At 34.5% G+C, this 23,270-nt stretch overlaps 2 protein-coding genes and 1 long non-coding RNA gene across 10 annotated transcripts in view; 1 reads left to right on the forward strand and 2 right to left on the reverse strand.

Annotated features, from left to right (window-relative positions):
• Window positions 1-842: 842 nt before the first annotated feature.
• LOC106665014 (mRNA turnover protein 4 homolog) lies at window positions 843-4,892 on the reverse strand. Its single transcript, XM_014391139.2, has 5 exons — window positions 4,772-4,892; window positions 1,667-1,829; window positions 1,418-1,567; window positions 1,121-1,349; window positions 843-1,056 (listed from the first exon to the last, which is right to left on the reverse strand). The coding sequence occupies exons 1-5, from the start codon at window positions 4,797-4,799 to the stop codon at window positions 916-918; spliced, it is 711 nt and encodes a 236-aa protein (XP_014246625.1). The 5' UTR covers window positions 4,800-4,892; the 3' UTR covers window positions 843-915.
• Window positions 4,893-5,000: 108 nt separating this feature from the next.
• Window positions 5,001-23,270, forward strand: part of LOC106665013 (14-3-3 protein zeta) — a 28,200-nt gene continuing 9,930 nt past the window's right edge. The window contains exons 1-3 of one of the 8 annotated variants that reach the window (XM_024225885.1): window positions 5,089-5,516; window positions 5,795-5,851; window positions 21,471-21,778. In XM_024225885.1, coding sequence (XP_024081653.1) covers window positions 21,479-21,778 — 300 coding nt within the window. In that variant the 5' untranslated portion in view covers window positions 5,089-5,516; window positions 5,795-5,851; window positions 21,471-21,478. Of the gene's footprint in view, window positions 5,517-5,627; window positions 5,852-6,193; window positions 6,213-14,078; window positions 14,416-21,470; window positions 21,779-23,270 lie in introns of those variants that run through there. The other 7 variants (XM_014391137.2, XM_014391131.2, XM_014391136.2 and 4 more) reach the window with 7 other exon arrangements.
• LOC106665015 lies at window positions 5,583-7,174 on the reverse strand. The gene is made up of 3 exons (XR_001340263.2): window positions 6,923-7,174; window positions 6,177-6,306; window positions 5,583-6,066 (listed from the first exon to the last, which is right to left on the reverse strand). It is a non-coding gene; the product is annotated as an uncharacterized LOC106665015 (long non-coding RNA).

The following is a 23,270-nucleotide window of genomic DNA, read 5'->3' on the forward strand; positions in this document are numbered from 1 at the left end:
GTATTGTCATTTTGGGTCGAACAGTCTGGAAGAGACTAGTTTTATTGACATTGTCACCTCACCGTACTATTCTTTATATTTTTATTTATCTTTTTATTCATTAAAAATAATACAATATGCAGGAAGCTTGGTTTCTCTTGAATAAATCATGTTACATGCAAGTGAATTCCTGGGAAAATAATGAGAGGTAAATTTCCAGAACAAGTTTGTGAATTAAACATACACAAGTGTGATACTACTACTAGCGAATTCTTAAAATAAGCATTAAAAAAACTCATAAAAAGAAATAACTAGACACATGGAAGGTACAAATAAATTACCTTCAGAGGTGAAATGAGAACTGGCTGAGTAAGCTGTCAAAGCACTATTAGAGCTTTTAAAATCATATACATGATGCCTCAATTTTCTTTTGAGAAGCAAACTTTAAAAAAAAACTCATCAAACAAAATGTAGGTTGCCTTTTATTTACAAAATCTCGTAAACATCCAACATGAAAGTTACAAAGAAATTAACTTTAGATGTGAAAGTTTGCCGATAAAATATCAAAGCTGTTTTTGTCAAAAAAAATCTCACATAATACCTCAAATTTCTACTAATTAAATAATATATCAAATGATTAATCTTACTGTTAAAAAAGGTCACTTATTGGGTCAGTCTTCACTTGCAGATTTGAACTACTCAAATGCATTTGAACAGTACAACAAACCCGACCCGTGAGTGAAGATCGACCCAATGCTGGTTAATCATGAGTACACCAACACCCAGCATTAACGAGAGATAACTTGGTACAACTGGAGCAACTACACACAGATTAAGTGATGCAGTTGATGAAAGTATAAAGATGTATATAAAAACTTTTATTACAACCATATATACAAATAATTCATTAAAAGTTAATGTTTTAAAGAAGCTTTCTTAAGTTTCTTCTGTTTCTGTTTCCATATTTTCTTCCAACTTTTTATTTTTACTGCCGTTCTTTGTTTTGAACATGCCACCTTTAGACCACATGCAGATCAAGGAAATTTTAAATTGTGCCATTCTGTTGTCCAACAGTTTCTTAAAATAAAGAAAAAAATTAAAATACATGTTTAATGGAAATAATTATTTATTAAATCCTTACAAGTATTCTTGCTTGTTCCGGTGTAAGCACATCACCCTCATTACAGACTTTGTGATCTGTCAAGAGTGTAACCACTCCTTTCTTTAGGGATGTTGGGAGTCCCAATTGTCTTAACTGTGGCTCCATTGAATGGGGGAATTCAGGAAGCGGTCCTTCAGGAACCACCACTGTTTCTGTAGCTACAAAACCGCTTCTTGCATAGTCTTTTTCCAAGTAGGTGTCAAAAAATCTAACAAAAAATGAATATTAATGTAACTTATTACATAAAAGAAAATAACTTTGATTATTAATACTAACTTTGTGACATCATCATTAGATCTGTTGGTAAACAGAAGACCACACTGTCCTTTCAGTTTGGCAGAGAGTTTGTGTAAGTTGTCTTCAACTTCATCTTCTTTCTTTCTTCCAAGACCAAGAGTCATTACTTTATTTTTCCCAAAGAAAAATCTAAATACAGGTTAAATCATTATTTTGCAAACAATAACCCCCAACTTTATGAGTACACATTTATTTATTATTATTTTCTATTTGAAATATATTATTTACCTGCTGTCATTCCAATCACCTCTCAAATTCTTCAATTTCCCATTCCTCATATTTTCAACTGAGAAGACAAATATATTTTTGTACTGCTCGACACTTTTCCTTATCTGCTCAACCAAAGAATGTTTTGCCTGCAACCCCTTTTTTGTGGTCTTTGTCAGTGACACTAAAACAAAATGACCAAAATTGCCAACTAGATTCATAGACTATAATGTTTGAAGGAACTTATGTACATACATATGCATTGAAATATTTAGATAACTTTTCGAAAATAAGTGCCCCATTTTTTACATTAAATACCCATTTGATCCAGGATTTATTCTCAGTTAGGTTTAACTAATACTTACCAACTCAATCCCAAATTTTTTGAAGCTTCTTATTGGATTTAAGTTTGAACATCGATCAGAAACTAAAGCTTAAAATGACATGCTCATTTGTTTATGAAATGTAAATAAATAAAAATAAACACTGTTAAATAAACATAAAAACTGTAACTACACTTTTTTCATCCGCGAAAATGACATCATCCCAGACACATCATTTCACAAAGCTTAGCCACTTTTCTGACTGATGAACGGCTTCTTTCAAGCTGTTTGTCCATGAAAATTGGATTTAAATAGATCTTATTCTATCTTATTTATTTATATATGGATACAATATTTGTACAAAATATAAAAGTAATTATATATAAAAAGAGCACACCGTGTCAACAATACTCATACAATAATAATATAATAATCATTACGTTTAGTGAAACACATATTATGGTGTTACTTACAATAATATTCATATGGATAGAAGATTTATTAAATTATGTAAAATAATACAATATAAATGAACAGATTGTCTAGATTTGTTTAGCGAAAAGTATTAATAGAAGAATTAAATAATTGTAGAAATGGTGAATGATGGAGTGAGTGCGGTGTTCAATCCTTTTTTTAAAAAGATAGTTCTTAGTCACATTAAGTTTTTTCCGATCCGGATTTCAAGCCCTTAGCTTAGGAAAACAACTTAATGTGAGTAAGAACTATCTTTTTTTAAAAAAAGGATTAAATAACTGTAGGTGAGGGATATGCTGTGTAGCGGTAAGTTTTGCCATAGTTAGTATCGGGGTGTGGAATACAGAAGGTCCTATGCCGTCTAGGCTAAGGAGTAATAAAGAAGTTAATTTAAGAGAAAATAAGTTAAAATTTAAGAGAACTTAAAAGTTAAGAGCAGTCAATATATGAATTAATAATTTTAAAAGGAGTTAGTTAAGTAGATTGAAATGTGTGTAGTCATAACCGGAAAGATTTATACCCATCTTAAAGGCAACCATTCTTAAAAATTTATTTTGCACTCTTTGAAGTTTCTGATTTGCATGAGCTGTGTATGGATTCCAGACTGGAGAACATCATTCAAGTGAATCTCACCATAGAGGTGTATAATATCATCATGGAAATTATTTTCATTCTTTCGAAATCATGAGGTGAAGTCTAGCACTTTTAAACTTGTGGATTTTATTGTATCAAAGAGTGCATTAAAATCTAATTTATAATTAAAGTTACACCAAGATCATTCGTGATGCTTTTTTAGAATAAATATGAGCTATTTTTCAACATTTAGCGTTAATTAATAATTAATTAATTACTCAATAACAATCTCATTATTCATCCACAAGATGTGCTCTAGGGGGCCTGACATCAACCGCATTAGCAACAATGTGTCACTGATGTGGGGGCAAATCGCACCACACGTTCATCGATTATGTCTTGTAAGTACTTTCATGAAATTCCTTGCAATAGATCTTCCTCACACAACAACCAATTCAATTGGAGCAACCAAGGAAATGCCACCTCAAAACATCATTGACCCACTGTGGAAAGCCACCTGAGGAACCATACAATATGGAGTATACCTTTCTCCTCAGGGTCTTCATATGAAAAACACCCTTCTGAAGATTTGATGCTAACTCTCACCTCATCTGTGAAGTGATCTAGTCTCCAATCTTCCAATGTCCAATTCACATTTTCTTGTGCGAATTGAAACCTTGCCATGGGTTGCCGTGGTAGCCAAGTGGTTAAGCATCATACTCTTGGCTAGTAGATCCCGCGGTAGTAGGTTTGATCCTAACTGTTGCTTCTGGACTTTTTTTCAGATGACTAAGGGCACCGGTGGCCGCAATTGAAATAAATCAACATGGCACTCATCAATGGTAGGTCTGAGGTGGGATTGGATATTAGCGACCCTGAATTTGGTCCCAACCCCCTTCAAAAATGAGTTTCTTCGATGGAAGAACACAGGCGGCTCAATTCACACGCGCATGTTGTGAGCTCCCAAAAAATGGAGCCAGGAATAAATTAAGTAGTAGTAAATAAAGTACATTAAGCTGTACAGCTGCAGGGCTCACGGGGACCTCCTCCAGTTCCTGATATCCATTGTAAATTATTATCGTTGAGCCTGATGATGAATAAATCTATTGTCTCTCGTCAGTAGACCTAGGTCGACCCTGGCTTAGCTTTCTCAAGTGAAGCCCTATTTCTCTGAAGCACCGAAGGGCATGATTTACACTCAGTCTCTGGTGACTTCATGTAGGCTGCATCCTTTCTCTAATAATGTTATGACCCTAACATTGTGCACTATTCACTCAAAATACCTGAACGGAGCTATTGAAAAAGATTTAAGAATAAAAGTAACATCAAATGAAATCAACAAAGGAAAAAGAATAACTGAAAGCAATCTTGAGGCGAAGCAGAATAGAAGGGCATAATGCTTTTTGTGCAAATGGGATTAATCAATAAAAAAGTAAACAAAGCATTATTTACTGTTTATTATGACTACAATAGCTGCTAATTACTATTAAAAGATAATGGATTTAACTTGAAACTAAATAAATTGTGTGGTGAGTTAAATTGATCTATTAATGAGTTCCATATCTTTATAATTATTAGAGAACTACTGTATTCCAATTTACTACCAAAGCAGTGCTGTAAAAAAACAACTTTTGTAGCTGTCTAATATGAAATTCAAATAAAGAAAACATTGTAAACGCTTTTTTAAAAATTTAATTCAATGACTGATGAAGACGGAAACAATGAAGATTTTGAGTTTTAAAATGTGGCCAATTACCTTTTTTGTCCCTTTTTGATTTCGGCATTTTTGGAAAGTTGAGTTAAGTGTCAAACTCGTGGTCAAGAAGCGTGTGAGTGCTTAAGGTTGCAATAACCATCGGAAAGGTAATATCTGCTTTGTATATAAATTTATACATTTTGTAAAAAAAAAGTTATCTAGTAAATATTTAAATTCAGTGACAGTTTTGGATAGTTTTTTCTTTGCTGATTTTTTATGGTTTGTATTTTGTTGCGGCGCATCGAAAAACTGTGAGGTCTCGTGTGTTCACATCGTTATTGCACCTTCGATGAAAAAGAAAAAAACAAAATCAAGACGAAAAATCCAATCAAAAAAATAGCCATTTGTTAAAAATTCTTGATTTAAAAAAATACTAGATTAGGTATAATACAGAATTTTTTTTGAGAAAATAACAAGTTTGTATGCCGTTTTCCGACGGGGCAAAACCGATATATAAGAGACGTATTTCAAAAGCGAAAAAATTCCAAGATTAATCGAAGACTTTGAAATTTTTTTCCAGCTGTTTAGACTTATTATGAAGTGGGTTTTTGACTGAAGCGTGACCAGGACCGATTCACAGTCAAGCAGCGGTTTCCTTCTTCGCCCATTCGGTTAGGAGCCTAAAAGTGACCTCAGACCCGACAAGGCTCTCCCGGTAAGATTTGTGTTGGGTGTGCGCGCGGCTCGATTAGATTTTAGTGTCCCGTCTTCAAGGGTTTATTCCTGTTTTTAGACCGAGAAAAAAGTGAGTATGAATTTATTTCAAACGATTTTTTATTGTTGAAACACTGGCGGCCGGGTGACGGGGGAAAATCCGACCCGCCGCCGATGGTGAGGAGTGACGCAGAGTAGGAGTGCCCCCTTTTTATAATCAGACTCGGCGAAACGCCATATTGGATCGTCCTGTCCCCGTCCTCGCTCACTTTCGAGCCGGCTTACTTATTTCAAATCCCAGATTTTCACAGTTTCCAGTTTAGATTTGCCAATTTTTCACACCGAGACTTTTTCTCTCTTTCATTCTAGGCGTTTATCGCTAAATACGGCCAATTTACTAAAGAACCTGGTTTCTGTCTGAAAAAGGTTAGTCTCCTTTTCATTTTTTTTTAATTCTCATTTTTCTATTTTAGCTTTTACTTTATAATTTTACTCTTTAATTTTGTAAATCGTTAAATTTTCATCGCTTCCTTATTTATTGGATCATAGGTTAACCTCATTTCTGGTAGGCTGATCGTTTTTTCATCTCTTACTTCGGGACTAAATAGGGTTCGAGGAGTTGAAAAACGTGCTCCTCGCTTCTAAAACAAATCGAACAGACGAATCATATTTTAAAATCATAAGTTTTTATTAATTTATTTTAAAATAAGAAAAACCGATTCTTAACTCATTTGTTCTATTATTAATTTACATGTGTTTACTTCGAAGCTTTCAACTTGAAACATCGGTAAGTTTTTTCTTCTTTCTCAACCCCTTTTGTAAACGGGTTTTTCCCGATTTTCCTTTCCCTCGGCACTGCGATGGTTTGACATTGGGCGATTCTGACACAAAGGGAAAATATTTGAGTACATAAATACTATAGAGATAATAGGTTTTTTAAAATAAATTTTCTTTAGACCTTATCTAATCATTTTATAGGGGAAAAAAACTTGTAGTGAATTTATTTTTTCTCTCTTAAATTTCGTCGAGTGGGGCCCGAGGTGAGAACTCTCGATCCCGCGGATCTTATCGATCACAGCCGGCCGATCCGCGGATTTGATCTGATCGCCGTACGATGAAATTTGGCGAAAATTGTCGCCCCCACGGAAAATCGGTTGCTAGGCGGTGGTTGGTCGGTGTGAGTCGGCCCACCCCCGCCCGGGTTGCCAAGGCAGAGGGGTGTGGGTGTGGGCCACCCTCCGCCGGCTCTGCCCCCTGCCTTCTCGCCCCATGTCCAAACTTCGTTATCAGAAATCTGCCCCAGAAAATTTTCCACTGGGAGGAAAACGTTTTGAAATCGGGATAAAACTTTTTTTTATATCATTCCGACCATTCATTCTCGTATTTGTTAACTGCCTTTTTATTTACACATGGACGGATATGTTACTACAATTATTACATTGTACTCTTCCATTGTAATTTACCATCCAACAAATATTTTAAAGTTTTCCTACAAACCTTTCTTTTCAGTATGCCTAAGCCACATTTTCAGTAGTCCACTCATTGTTCAGTTAATCACTTAAGCCATAGTTGAAAAAAAAAAGTCATTTCCCCATCGTTCAACAACAAACATTTGAAATTTTTGACGAAGTCCTCACTCTCTAGGCTTCATTGTGATTCACTAGCCGAAATTTACATGCTCTATAGTTCTTAATTGTTTTCCATCACTTAATCATATGAAAATCTAGTTACAGTTATTTCCATAGCATTACGAACTTTTTCATTTTCATTTCAACAATTGTGAAAGTAAATTTTGGCGGGCTTTCGCGATGTCCGCCACCATCTGATTCGTTGCCTCGTTCACGAACCGACATTGTTTAAAGATTTAATTGTATTTCCTACCATTGTAATTCACTAGCCAAAATTGACAATTCTATGCAGTTTTTTAACATTTCTTTTTTTCTGCCCGCTTAATCTCATGAAACCATAGTTACTATAGTTTTATTTCCATAATCTACATTAAACATTTTCATTTCAAATAATGTGAAAGTAAATTTTGGCGCTGCTTCGCGAAGTCCTCCCCACCATCTGATTAGTTAACTCGTTTATGAACCACCATTAAATAAATGCATTTTGTCGTACCGTTAATTAAAAAATAGCCACAATATTTACATTCTCCGCGGATTTAAAACATTTTTTTTTTGTCCGCTTAATACCTCATCAAACCATAGTTAAAAACAGTTTATTTCCACAGCATTCAGGAAAGGTTATCTTGGAACTTCAAAACAATTCAAGTGTGTAAAAGTAACTTTTGACGAAGATTCGCTTTGAAATCCCGTTGATTCGTTAACATCTTTTTCAGGAAACACTATTTCATATTTATTTAATTGCATTTACCCCGTACCCCTTGTGAGTCTAGCCAAAATATATATTCTCTCAAGTTTTTAAACATTTTTTTACTGTCCACTTAATCTCATGAACCCAAAATTTCCATAGCAGTACCTACGAATTTAGAAAATTTCATTTCGAGAATTGTGAAAGTAAATTTTGGCAGGGTTTTTCGAGAAGACCCCCCACCATCTGACATGTACTTTTGGCGGGGCTTTTCGCGAAGTCCCCCCCACCAACTGATTTGTTCACTTTTTCATGAACCACTTTTTTTTAAAAAATATATTTCATTTTATCCTGCCATTGTAATTCACTAGTCCAAATTTACATTCTCAACAGTTCTTAAACTTTTTTTTACTCTCACTTAATCACATGAATTCACTAGCTAATTTATGTTATCTATAGTTTTTAAACATTTTTTAAAATTTAATCTCAATAATACCACTTAATCTCATAAAAACCATAATTTCATTAGTTCCTGTCTCACCATTTTTTTTAAATTAATAGTATTTTACCATTGTAATTCACTAGCCAAAGATCTAACGTGTTTTACTGTTCATTCACTCTGATTCGTTAATGATTTGAAACCAAAGTTTAACCTGAGATTTAATTTCCCTACTTTAACACCAAACATTTCGTGCCGTCAAAAGGTTGAAATGCGAACCATAAAATATAAAAATTACTTATGGCCAATGTGTCTTCACCCTCTGATCCGTTAACTGGTTCATTGACAATCTTCTTTTTTTATAACTGTTTTATAATTGCGTACTTAAACGACCTAACTAAATTGTTCACTTGAAAAGTACCTGAAAGTAACTTTGCTTCCTCACATTCTCTGATTCGTTAATTTTTTTGAAGGAACGCTATTTTGTTTTATTTCACTTGCCGTATGCTGCATATGCAAATATTCGCGACTGTAACAGTAAATAAACTTATTTCTAATTAAATTAAATAACTCATAAACATTTGATATCAATTATTCAAATATGTTAAAAAAATGTTGGGCTGTTACTTTCTCATCAGTTAAACTGTGTTAACACAAAAACTATGATTTAAATAATTATTAGGTACAGACTTTGAAAAATTAACATGCCATATTACAAAAAGGTTTAGCGAAACCACTTACTCTGATTCTTTAACAATTTAACTCGTTCTCATGAACCACCGGTTTGTATAATTTCAAATTTGTTTTGTAATTTAATCGCAAAGATACATTGAAATTAATTACATTCTAAATGTAGACAAGCAAGTTTTATCCAAGTCCCCTAACCCTGATTGATGATGAACTGAACTTGATCACATGAACCAGTTATTGAAAAATGTTTCTATCTGTACTGGTATAAAAATATATTTTTTTATTACGCTACACAAGAACTTTTTTCAACGTAAATTGCTTACAACATTTGAAGAATGAAAATTAATTGTATCCAAAACTTAGAGAAGCATGTTTTAGCCAAGTCCCCAACCCTGACTGATGATGTACTGAACTTGATCACATGAATCAGTTATTGAAAAATGTTTTTATCTGTACTGGTACAAAAATATTTTTTTATTGCGGTAAACAAGAACTTTTTGCAACGTAAATTGCTTAGAAAATTTTAAGTGAGAAAGTAACATATTGCACTATCCACTCACAGATTTGACAAGTTACTCTCGATCGCAATCAAGTACAGTTTAAAATATTTAATGTAAAATTTAAACGTCTAAAATGTAAACATCACATACCAATACATACCACATACTATCAGTGTAAACATTTTATTAATACTTGTTTGGAATTCCATACGAGCTAAGGTTTCATATCAATATATGAAAATAACATTTTGCCCAATAACACCCACTCCCTTGAATCATTTTTTTCCTGTGATACAAATACACAAAATACATTCTAAAGAAGGTATCAAAACATCATTAAAGTTGGTCACTGGTTCCATAACAATTTATTTTTTTACATTAGCCAGATTTGTTTATTTAAACTATTATTGTTAATAAAACAAGTAAAAAGTAATATGAAACATGTGTACCAGATTGTTCTTAAATAAGCCTATATGCGTATGAATTCACAAAAAACCCTATTCATATTTCATGCATATGAACTAGCCATACAAACACTGTATTGTCCACTCCCTCTGATTCGCTAACAACTTCCTTTTCATATAAACCATCGTTTAAACTATTTTGTACTAATTTCTCCCAAAAAAAGAACCAAAAGTAAATTATTTGCAACAATTTTTCCTTTTAAATAAGGTCAATTTTTGACGAAAAGCTGAGTTTTCACCGGGTTATAATTTTACTTTCGGTTTATATCCCAGGGTTAGGTAAAAATTGACATTTCCGATGTTTTTTGGAAGTCGATGAACCTCTTTTGAGCCCTTATTGCCTCCGGCTGTCTCTTTTTATTATCCGCTTTATGTACCTACTTGTCAAAGTTTCTATCCCCTTTCCCTCGGCCTTCAAAAGGGAATTGAAAATAGCTAATGGTATTTACCTAAGGTCTCATGAAAATTGAAGCTTATCCAGGGACGTATTTTAGGATTGTTTTTAATTTTACAACAGACCCTAACTTTCTCTACGAATGTAGCCGGATATCAAAAGGCAATTTTTTACAAATTAAGTTATAAGCATATATAATATGGGAAGTTTTGTGTTTTTATTACAAGTGACATCCAATAGTTAGTAGTTCACTTTTGCCCATTACTGTCTCCATTAGTTATTTTTTGTCCTTGATCATAAACGGACTTAATACACTTCTACGTTCTAAGTTCCTTTTCGTTTGAGTTAAGCCATAAATACTCTAAGAATATCGAACCTGGAAAAACTTTGCCCACGTTTTAAACAATGTTTTTGAAATTGGGTCGTACTTGTTTTCAACGTGTTTATTTAAAGGGCGATGTTGTGAATATTCTGGAAGACTAGCGCCAAAGCCTTTCAGAATTTAATGACGGCGACAACTCTGTCCCCTGTCGAAATAGGTTTTTTTTATTTGTACGTGGAAAAGACGTTAAAACAGGAGAGGCCAATTTCCTCAGGAGGGCTTTTTCTTTTTAATAATTTAGACCTTCCTGCTGGGTAGACAGGCAGGGCGGAAGGAAATTGGCGGAATTACCCCCAAAGACAGGGAGAAATTCCTCCTGGTAAATACAAATTGAGAAAGAAAGGTTTTTACAAGCAATGGACTGAAACAAGTCGCATCTAGGAACTCTTTGCTCCTATTTTCCTGCAATTATCCTTAAATCTTTCTGAATGAATTTATTCATGTGCACAAAAAAATTGCAGTTAGTATTAGGATGTGGGGGGGGGCTTGGGTTTAGATCACATTATAAAATATTGGCTCAACTGCAAACAGAACTAGTTCAAGGATTTTTTATGATTTTTAATAATTGTAAATAATACCTGTCAAATGTCCCTAATACCTTACGTTGACTGTATGAAAGCTGTATGACGATGAAAGATAAATATTTTTAAAAAGTTCCATCTTATCTGTATAAAAATGGGAAACCGATTTCCCAGAGAAAATATTTCTTTAAATACCATAAAAAGAAAAAAATCGAGACCTTCACGTCACCCGAAGGAAAAATTGTGAAATGTGTATTCAGGTCGTTTTTATCTTATCGCCTAGTTTTTCCCTAATAAATTAGAAATATACCTTCAACACGACACATCTAGGAACTAAACTGGTCGATTCTACTCACTTTGACGATTACACGCTTCATCCTAGATCGGCATTAGTCAATGAGTGTGTTAATAGTTCGTTTGAGGTGAGTCATGAAAGAATTTCGAGCCTTGGGGTTGTACCTTATATTTATCGTACAATAATATTAAACCGAAGAGTATGGAAAAGGCAAAGGAATAAAGAAATTGTATTTCACCAAATTCCCAAGAAAACGTGTTTATTTATTTTAAAAAAAGTAAGCTATTTCCTGTCTAGTGGTGATTCATCTTTATATTTGAAGAGTATTTCTCAGGAATCACGTGGTAGAATGTAGGAAACATTTGACATGATTTAATTGGATTTTGTATATGAGAACAATAAATGAGAGCTGATTCAAGATTTTAAATTGTAAACATGGATTATATACTTATATATCCATAAATTATTATATATATAAAAATTATTAATTTTTATTTAATATATCCATAAATTATTCATTTTTATTTAAATATTTAAGTCGTAACTGCTCAAAAGGGTGATACTTGGTAAATCTTCTTGATTGCACAGGGAGAGTGACACGAAAGGGATGGGAAAATGGTTATTGTAAAGTTGACAAAATTCATAATTCATGAGCTCTAATGGTTGATCATTTTGTTCAAACAGACCTGTTTTAGTGGATAAACCCTTTATCAATATTTTCCCTTGTGTCGCCGCCCTTATATTTATGCCAGGGTGGATAAATATTCGCTCGTTAAGGTCGAGTCAGGGGGTTGTGCCCGAACTCTGGCTTTCAACGATTTAACAAGGGGGGGTGGAGGTAGGTCTGTCAAAAACCGATGAGGAGAAGGATAATTCCAGGTGGAACCGTAGGGTAAATTCAATTTGCCCAAGTTCAGGATTAAATCGTCCGTAAAACCGTTTTGTAAGGGGAGGACATTTTTATCTTGGCCGAAGGTGGGTTGTTAATAGGGTACTTTGTTTCAACAGGCATTTTATGTGAAAAGCCCTTTTGAGTACTGTATTCAACAAGTGCGAATGTCAACTTTGTACCCTTCACCATCCCACAGTATTTAATTCAAATGATTGCATTTTTAGGTTTTCCTCTTTTTTGTTCTAAGTTTTAAATTATTAAAACCTATAATGTAAACCTCCTGGTTTATTCGGTCCTTATGGTTCAATCTTAATTACATATTTTACTGTTTTATTCAAATCTAAAAATTACATTATAATTAATTTAAGTTCCCTTGTTTATACCATAAAAAAAAGTTCAGTGTTTTTAATTACCATTTTCCATGTTTTAATTTATAGTTATGGTGTACTAAATCTAAAAGGGTTTTCACATTTAATTTTATTAAACAAAACTAAATCCTGGTTACAATCATGTAGATAATTCAGTTTTAAAGATTTGTTACGAATTGTCTGGCCTTTCAACTATTATTTTAAATTAATTCATTCTATTATAATTATTTTTATACTTTAGGATGAGGTAGAAAGTGAAAATTTTGTTTGACGTTTTTTAATGCCAGGCTACAAACTGCATTTTTCAAAAACTTTCTTTTTTAGTTTATTTTTCCGTTTACTTGCATTCTGAAAAAACCTGGTAGATAGAAGCTTAGTGCAGATAGTTCAAACTTTTAGATTTATTATTGTATAACTGTTGTTTTTGACCTTCACATGATTTTCTTCAGAGTTTTGAGAATAACAATTTTGAACCAAGGCTTTTTTAATTCAAACATTTCCTTTTATATTGAAGTCTGGACAGTGGTTCTGTGCACAAATAATTCCTCCTAAAAAATTCTTAGTCGTTCAGTGTTGTGCCGATGGTTAAATGTTTTTTTTGTTGTTTAAATGTTCTTTAAACAGTTTTGACCTTCCCACGATTTTCGTATTTCGAATTGGGAAGAGAGAAAATTTAGGTCAAAGTTTTTGAATAATGTTAGGACATTATTGTCCTTTTTTTTCCCTCCCCCAGTTTTTTTGTATGATGAATATAGCAGGTGGTTCAGACTTTTGGATTGTTAGTATTATTTTTGATATTTAAAATTCAGTTTTCACAAGGGAGAGGAGATTTGGCCTCACAAAATTCTTTTTATGTTCCTCTTACTTTCCGTATTGGTGTTTTTATGTTGGAAAAATCCACCTAGTTGTTTACAGAATAGAACATATGGTTCAGATTTGTAGATTTTCTACCTTAATAGTTCCTAGAGCGTGGTGGAGAAAAGACTACACTAATAATTATTAGTTTTTCTTTTCCTTTTTAGTTTTCCTTGTGTGAAATTTTTTCTTTTAAATTTGAAATAACTGTCAGGGGTTTAGACATAGATTAATTCTTGTAACTTTTTTTTTATCTTCACACAGTTCATAGTTTTAGCTGATTTTTGATATTGATTCAAGGCTGTCTGTGTGGGAGTCGCTGTTACTGTATTTTTCGTTTTATGTTTTTCCTTGTATAAATATCAACTGTTCAGTTTTTTATCTGAAAGAACCACCTGGTTGTCTGCAGATGGTTCGATCTTGCTTTTCTCTTTTTTAAAACTATTTTAAAATAAATATTTTTTGTAGGGTACTTTTTAGTGTGGGATAGATTTTGGCGAAGGTTTTTGAATTTTAGAGTTGACTTTTTTGGTGGGGAGTGAATCGTGGAGGGGTGTGGGTCGGCGAAACGGGCCTAGCCGGGGATCGATCAGCGCGCGCTCATGGACCAATGAGCGTCGAGTGAGCGCATGCGCCCAGTTCCCCTCTACCGACAGCGTACTACGTCTTAGAACATGTCAATTCCCAGTGTGTCTTTCTACGTTTCTATTTAATCTATTTTAGTGAAGAAACATTGTAAATTAGTGGTTTTCTAAAGGGGAAGAACGCCTTAAGGATTAATTTGAAGTTCAGAAGACTTGGGCCGAGACCGTTTTGTTCGAAACGGTGTGGAATTAGACAGTGCCTCCAGTTGGAATTTGATTCGGATCGACTTTCGGTGAGTCTCGTCTTTCTACCTTCTCGATTTTTCTCCGGCCGGCCGGTAAGTTTAGTCACCTTGCTTAATTTTAGCCCGGCCAAGTTCAGAGCCGTCGCAGGCCCTCTTTTCTATTTTAAACATTTTTCCATCGTTAATTCCTCTCTACTCGGCTAATTGGAATGGAGCGGTGAGACAGGCTCAGAACCGGAGTCGATGACCCCGGCAAATACTCTTATTAATTTCCCTATATGACAATTGTCGCACAAGATTTTTCATACTAACCTATCGTCTTTTACGAAACTGAAATACCCGTTAAATGGAATTTTTTAGGCGTGGAACATAAAGTATGCACATAAGTCCACATGTGCTGACGTTTTCTCCACCTCGTGATTTAACTTCCTCCCTTACCCTCGGCGTATTTAAAAAACGAGTCGTCTATTTGAAACAACCCTGCAACCTCAGAAATGCTAGCAAAAGAGGGGGTGGAGATCCTCAACTTACAAAAAAAAACTTATAAAAGGCTTCGAAAACTCCGCGATCGATAATTTTTCCATAAGCTTTTTCCTTTTTCAAATAAAACTTCCGGTTGCACAATTTGGCAGGATTTGCCGAATCGGCGTGCCCAGCGTCTGAGAATTGTTCCCATCCGGAGTGCTTGGACGATGATTCACGGCCGCGGGCGGTTTTGACATCGCAGGACTGTGGTGCTCGTCCCAATTAGAAACCCCAGACGTGATGCGAATGAGTGATTTTTTTTTTTATCCGTTCATCTTTTTCCTAGCGGAAGTTAACCTGTCCTGTTGGATTTCGCCGTAGCGCCGGCCAAGAACTTGCCGGAGAAGGGAAGTGTTTTTTAAAAGAACCTCTGCTATTTTTAGAACGGACGTCATTCATAAACATTTTTCAATTTAGAATCAACAAGTAGCAGCAGTGAACCTTTTAAAGAATGAATTTTTTAAAGAAAAATGGCCAAAAAATTTTAAATAAAATAAATCAACGAAAAATAATAGACTGTGACAACAACATTTGTCCGAGGAATGACAATACGCCCTCGCAATTCATATCATCGACCCGTTAAATTATTTTTTCTTCGTTTTTCTCCTCTATGAAAGTATGCTGTTATTGCGGATTTTTTTTCCCTTAAGGGAGACCGCATGCCCGGTAGTAAAATGGGAGGGAAGGGTTTTTTTTATATATCCCCTCCAACGGGACGTTGTCGGTTGGGCTGCGACCATGCGCGGCATCTTTTGGTGAGATTCTCGTGAACACGTGATACCGCCGATACTTCGTTCTCGCCCGATTTCCGCTCTCGGTGACCTCATGGCTCTTTTGGGACGACCGCCCGAGGCGAGGCGTTGTCGCGGGAATCGGGGATCAGCTCCCATTCGGGAAAACTTATTAGCTGTACACGAGGGAAATTCTCTTGAGTGCCCTGCCCAACTTGGGGTCACACCCAACTAGAATCGATGTGTACGTCCGATGTCTCTAGTCGTTACGATGAAAATTCCCTTCCTAAGTGCTATTACTAATTAAGAGCTACTAATCATTATTTAATTTATCTTCACTTTAAGTGTTTAAGTATTCCTCTCCTTAGCCCCCTTCCCTAGACCAAGAAATGGCTATACTATTAAAAACAATTGAAATTATAACATTTTATATTGTCCACCATAGAACAACACTTTCCCAGGAAATCATTAATTAAAAAATCTTTAGCAGATATTTAACAAAATTTTAATTAATTCGGTCAGTATGACTACAAAATTTTCATTCCAGTCTTCATTGGCTTTTATTGAATTTTATAAATTGTACATCTTGGGAATTTTTGGATTGGTATATTAAATATTTCTGCATTCTTCCTATGCATAATAAATCAAGGCTGCAGTTTAATAAGTTTTTAAGCTAATGTTTTTTTTTTTTTTTTCAGTAATGTCCATCTTAATTTTCCTAATAAAAGCTATGATATACAATTTTTAAACCCTTAGAATTTTGGTGGTCTGAGGTCTTCACCTTGTTACGGCTAATAGAAAGTAAGCAGTAGTTCGGCACTAGGGCCTTGCCAGATCTACGCTCACTAATTACACCGAGAAAGGAGGCAGTAGAATAATTTCTTAAATTATAATTTAAGTGTTTTGCTGGGAGAATAGAGATAGTAATTCAGTAGTAACATCAAATAATCCACTGGCAAACATGTCCTTAATTCAAGCGGAGAACAATGCCGAGTAGTGGTTATTTTATTTTTGTGAAAATATGCCCTTGTCCGCCTACTGTTATCTTCTTGGTTATTTACCTACAGTTTCAGTGAAAATGACTTTTAATTAGGTCTGGTCTATTGGTTTTAATGAGATAGAGATCCTTTGAAAGTTTCAGATTACAGACATCTAAATTTTTTTTAATCGTCATTTACATTTTCACTGTGTTTTTGCTTAATGTTCTTCCCTGAATTTAATCTTGCTTTTAAATTTATTTAAAGACCGGTTAGTAATATTTCAAACTGAAATGTTTGTTACATTCTGGTGTTTAGTGGTTTGTGTTCATCCGTATAAATACCCTGTCAGATAATTTTCAGGCCACGTTTTGCTTTAAACTCTCTCCCTCCAACATAATTTCAAGGTTCAAAAGTAATGGATGGAATGAATATTCGTCACAACGTCTCGTTGACGGCCTCCTCCGGAATAAAATTGGATTGCCGAATGACGAAAAATAAAATTAGAGGGTCTATTTAAGTTTTTAAAACAAAGGAAATGGGTTCGGAGTTTGTTGGTTAAACAAAAAAAAGTAAAATTTGAAATAGCCTGTGGGGGGAAGTTTTAGAAAACTCTTGATAAGTGCACAGTCATTGCCAAGTGAGGACAAATAAAATTAGTATCGATTCGTATCTATTTTTATTTGGGTTATTTTAATGATACTGGGTTGTCTTGTCACACCATTTCTTTTGAATCGTGAGTCTTCGTTCAATTTCAAGCCTTCAAAGAAACATTTCCATTTTGCTTTTATAATCGAGCTTCTACTGATTGAATTGCTTCTCGAATATAATCGCCCACACTTTCTTTGGTATTTATGTTATGAATTTTCAATTTTTTCATTTCAATTCGTGCTAGAATGCCCAGCTAGAGAACTCGTGGGTCAGATAAGTGAACGTATTTCCATTAAATGCACCTTCATTAAGCCCCAGCTCCTTGTCGCTACCTTTCAAACACAATCGCGGGCATTTTTTCTCCCCAGTTTAAATTGCCTTTTTTAATTTTTAAGCGGTTTTTTAAACGTGTGAAAAAATTTCGATTCGCCCGTTCGATCGTGGGACGTATCCAAAACTAGAATAGACATTTATTTGGCAACAAAAGCCGGGTCCATTACGAAGGACGGTCAATTCGTTGAGCTTGGCCCTAGTTCATCAACCCCAATCCCATCTATCCACCTACGTTCCGAAACAAGCGAGATTACAGAATCTACTAGGCATCGTTACGCACTCTAAAATTCTAAATGAAAAAGTAATAAAAGTTCACAAAAACAAAATTTTATTAGTATTTCTGTGAAGTATCGAAAATGAAGTGGCTAGCATGGAAAATGGGTTAGCAACATTGACGCTGTTGTGTTTGGATGGATTAGTATTTTTAGATTTTTGTTGACATTGCTTTCTAGGTCTGCTTACTTTTTTCCGGATCTGCGAATTCGATCGTGTCATACGATCAGAAAGAAAATGGTGAAAGGTGACTTAAAAAATGTGTGACTATTAATCTTCAATTCAATTTCTATTTTTAAGACAAAAAAAAATAAAAATGTCAAGATCAATTGCGTTGCCTCGTAGGAACGTCTAGTAAAGTGATCCTTGTAAAGGAAAAACATTTAAAAAACAGATGCCTGTGTGTCAGCAGTGTGGTTTTCACTGATCCGCCCACATTACATTTTGTCCTTAGAGATCGACTCGGTCATTCTAAAATGCTGTGTGACTATGATTTTACCATGACGACGAAAACTGGCGAATCATTAATTATTAGTTCCAGCAGAATGTAGCTTTAATAGATTATCTCAGTCTTAAAGCAACGTTAAGCAGTTTTCTTGTAAAATGAGGAAATTGATTAAAAATTGCCCCGAATCAATCTAATGTGAGAGAAATCTTACAGGAACTTGGTTTTTTATGTTCATTCTTGAGAATCTTGGACTAACCCTAGTGAAATACTAATACTAACTAGTGAAATATTCTTGTGGAGCTTTACTATTTTCTGTTTAGCTCTACTAGGTTATTGCAGCTTTGACGATCTCAGTTTTGTTAAACGTTTTAATATATACTTCCCATTTGAAAAATACCGTATTTTTGTAACCGCCCGTCCTAGATCCCCCCCCACCTCGTCACAATACAACTTTAAAAAGCTCGCACGCGTTGGCTGCCCATATCCGTAGGCGTTAGTAAATTTCGACCCACTCGTCTTCGTTTCCGATCCGATGTTTAGAAGGTAAGACGCAAAAATGGACCAGATGCACTTTCAGACCAATTTCGTACAAAATTGGACACATTTATTGACGATTCGAATTTTAGAACTAGACTCCCCTCCTAAAATAACCCAATGGATAATATAAACGCAGCTAAAAACAACGATTACACTTCACCCCGTCTCTGCCAACTATTTCGACCGTGTGACGTAACAAAAATCGTTTCGTGATTATGTTTGTTATAAATACGCTCGTTTATCGAGTGGGATGTGGTTTTCATATCGATTTTGGTTCTTTTTGAAGTTCGTCACAGAGGTACAAAATAGCGTAGGCTTAACCTACTAAGACGACAAGCATTGCCTTTTACGACACTTGAGGACCTTTGCAGCTAAGGAATGCAATCGCCTTGTCCTTGGGGGTAATGCGTCATTGATTCATACATTAAAGTGAACTTTCTCCTAGCTCCTAGCCTGGTTTCTGTCTCCCTAACTAAACAAGGCTAAAAGAAACCTAGTTGACACAAACTACAATTTACCACCCCTAAGATAATGCACAATTACATCAAAAAGTTAGCCTTTACACAGAATCAACTAAAAGCTTGATGTAACTATGGTTTCATTGGTCTTAAAGGTAATTCCCATGCAAAATTTATGCTCCAGCTTTCACGTGTACGTTCTTCCAATCGATTTTGTTAATTATGCCAGAAGACCACATCCAATTTTCTTAATTATTTATTTTAAACTATAATTGTGTCTTATAAAGATTAACTGTTTGTCCACGAGTTTTCTGGCCATGACCCAAAGGATTGCGATGTCTGCGTGGCATATCCCAGCAGTGACTCATTTTCCGATTGCGAAAAAGATATTTTTTCTGTTGTAAAACTGATTAGCAAATGGTCACTTCGTGGAAGCCTGGACCCTTCGAAACCTGCGTCTTCCAGTCAAATAACGACGCTTTTCACCTTTGGTATTATTGTCATAATTTTGACTATTCGAAATCTTCCTATTTGGCCTGTCACGCCCTTTGAAGAGGTGGAATCGCAATAATTGAGCTTTTCCTTTTCAGTTTACATAGATTTATTCGGCCTTGTAATATTTTCCTCGGCGACGGTTTTACACCTCGTTTAATTCTGCGTTTTATCAGTATAAAAAAAGGCAGATAGTTGGCTATTACCTTTAAGGCCCGTTGAACAGTCTGAAATATAAGTTGTAGTCTTGAATTTACAAACAAATACTTGCTCTCTTTACACGAACCCTTGGATAAGCGTATCTTACCTTATGAAGTTTCTGTAACAAGTGTTAGATGATCGACCACTTTTTAACAGGGAATAATCTGAATCTTAGTCTAGAAGAAGAAACAGATTCAACAGTTATGCCAAACTTTCGACCACCTATTTTAAGTTGTTCATCAGGGCCAAACAATCTGAAATAAGCTTACACATTGATATAATTAATTTGTTAATAGATTTTTCAAATGTCTTTGAAGACCACAACCCTTGTTCCAGCTTGCCAAGGACTGTAGTACTCAGCGTACTGTAACTCAAACATGTATCCATTAATTGTACTGTTCTTTTTATTTTTACATTGGATACCTATATAAAAAGGTCTTAATATAAATCCCATTTTTATCCCTAAGCTAGTAGCAGCTGTGTCGGATTATTTATGAATAAGGGCTATTTATAATTAATGATACAACCAGTTGATAAATTTTTTTTCAATCAATAGCGGATGCGTAAACAAGAATTGTAATTTTCATTGTGGGGAAATAAATATTTTACAAATTCACTGAAGAATCCTTAAGAAAAAAAAGTGTAGTGGTTAAGTTTTTGGAATGAAGTCACGTCAAGATTGATATTGCTTATTGCTTGTTCCCAAAGTGTGAATTGCACAATGGCACTTCCTTTTTGTAAAAAATTGCCATCCCTTCCTGTCAGATTAGTTTATTCACTTTTGATAAGGATATATTACGATATGACGCATTTTGAGTTTCAATTATCTATTCGTCTTGATGTACGACCTTGTCGAAAGGAAATTGAAAAAGGAGCTTGTCTTGGACTGGCCTCTCCTTATCGTCATAATCATTAGGCCTTTTTTGATTATTTGTTGACATGTGCGTATTTAACTTATGTATCGAAACCCAAGGATGGAAGTTGCCGGTTCTTTATCTTTTATTGAAATATGCGAGTTATCATAATTGTACATAATTCTTTACCCCCTGTTTCAGTTTAACTCAAATTAAAGCCTTTAATTTGGGTTTTTATTATCGCAAACTCTCCTATAAACAAACTCAAATAATCTTGTACCGTTTCACTATGCTTCATATAGAAAAAAAATTATTTACTTAAAAAAAAAACTGTTATATCCACTATGGCATTTCAGTGAATCTTGATGTGGCACTCTTGGCACCGAAGTGTCACTGGTTTAGCGTCATTCCTTAATCCATCCCCTCTTAGCCTATTATTTTTTTCTCCATTCACCTAATATATTATTATTATTAATTTTTAAGGGCGTTTTAACGGCTAAGGTCATTTCACGCCCTAACATCCAAACCTATCTTAGGTTAGCTATATCCCTTCTGAGTGCTATAAAGCTCTGACTTTATTATTATTATTATTCTTAAATATATTTTGCTTTCTTCTTTTGCAGAGGTAGGTATGTCAGCCGACAAAGAGGAGTTGGTCCAGAGGGCGAAACTCGCCGAGCAGGCGGAACGCTACGATGATATGGCTTCTACGATGAAGGCCGTCACCGAAACCGGAGTAGAGCTCTCGAACGAAGAGAGGAACCTCCTATCTGTCGCATACAAGAACGTTGTCGGAGCCCGAAGATCATCCTGGAGAGTCATCTCTTCCATAGAACAAAAGACGGAAGGATCAGAACGCAAACAGCAAATGGCCAGAGAGTACAGAGAGAAGGTCGAAAAAGAACTTAGAGATATCTGTTACGACGTTTTAGTGAGTATTTTACCCCTTTTTATCCTTTATCTCTACAAGCTTAGGTGGGCGTCCATATCGATTTTTTTTTTCTTCTCTCTTTTTCTACCAAAGAGAATGACCTTTTTTCTACCAAAGAATTCTAACAATTTTTAAATATTAAAAAAAAAGCTTTAAATAAATGATAATGCATCTGTAAGTAAAGTTGTAAGCAGAGACCGGATTTTTATGCACCAAGACCAAATCAAAATATACCATAAAATATGCAGTTGAAAACCCTAAAATAGGCATTATTAATACGCTAAAATATGCAATGATATGTAAACAAGTTTTTTTAACTATCATAGTCACTTTAAACAGAAATATGGATAATTAAACGAAATTCCTATTAAACTTAAAAATAATTTAAAGGTTTTTCTTTTCTTTTTACCCGGCTACGAGGTTATTTGAGTGCGGGGTGACGGTGTTTTTGGAAAAAAGCCCATTTGTAAGTATGCCTGGTTCGAATGCGGAGCCGCTGGATTCGAACTCGGGACCTTTACAGTGATGAGCCCTGTGTCAACGCCTACCGTTGCTGCCACCGACGCCCCCTAGAGTTATTTACACTTAACAAAAATATTTTATACTAATTGAGTATAAAAGTACTTCTCTAAATTGCCTTCCGTGAAATTGTGCCTACGGTCATTTAAAATTTGTGAGGATATTGAAATAAGACCTAAAGAAATGGTTTTATACTTCTGTCGGTATTCCTAGAATCTTCTCTTCCCATCGTTGCAGCCTTTTCAGTTTTCTTTGAATTAAACTGATTTTCGTCAACTTATTTTTTTAAATGATATTTTAAATATTTTGAGCCATAATCGCGATTTTAAGTTTAAAAAAATCCTTCAAATAAGCAATTTTAAGCAATTATCAAGAATGCAAAAACATGCTATATACAATTTAACCTACGGATTCCCAGATACAAGATTCGGATAGATAATTGATTACCTCGGTCGTATGTGGTGGCAAACAAAATATGCAACTGCATAAAAATCCAGACTAAGGCATTAGCTATCGAGAAAAATTTTGCACAATTTCGTGAAGTTGAAAATAATGTTTCCTCGAAAATCACTGAAAACACCCTGGTTAGGCCATCCCAAATTAAAAATTTAGTATTGTGTAATATGTTGACATTTATGTGGTTCAATTTTCAGAATTTACACATTTTTATTTTAAATTTTTTTTTTTACATTTTTTTGTGTTAAATCACTTGGTCTTTTTCTCTTGAGAACTTAGTGGACACTCGTTAGCTTTGTTAGACTGTTTTTAGCTAAAAATTGAAGTTATTTTCAACATTAATTACCAACTATTATAACAAAAACTAACTGGTCTCAATAGTAACAGTTAATTTCTATTAGTTTAGTTAGCTTCGAAGCCCTGAAACACAGGTAAATTGCAAATTTATTTAGTTGCAAATTTTTTAATATTTAAACATAAAGAAAATGGTTTAATTATTAGGTTTGAAAGAGTTGAG

This window comes from Cimex lectularius, unplaced genomic scaffold, assembly GCF_000648675.2.
Source record: "Cimex lectularius strain Harlan isolate CLEC.00 unplaced genomic scaffold, Clec_2.1 scaffold32, whole genome shotgun sequence".
Lineage (NCBI taxonomy): Eukaryota > Metazoa > Arthropoda > Insecta > Hemiptera > Cimicidae > Cimex > Cimex lectularius.

What these genes read in the sequence shown, in the direction of transcription:
- LOC106665014 (XM_014391139.2), bottom strand. Translation starts at nt 4,799, where the DNA reads ATGCCGAAATCAAAAAGGGACAAAAAAG. An exon ending in ATCAAAAAGGGACAAAAAAG is followed by an intron (nt 1,830 to 4,771) that starts GTAATTGGCCAC and finishes ATTTTGTTTTAG; the next exon opens with TGTCACTGACAAAGACCACA. An exon ending in GGTGATTGGAATGACAGCAG is followed by an intron (nt 1,568 to 1,666) that starts GTAAATAATATA and finishes ACCTGTATTTAG; the next exon opens with ATTTTTCTTTGGGAAAAATA.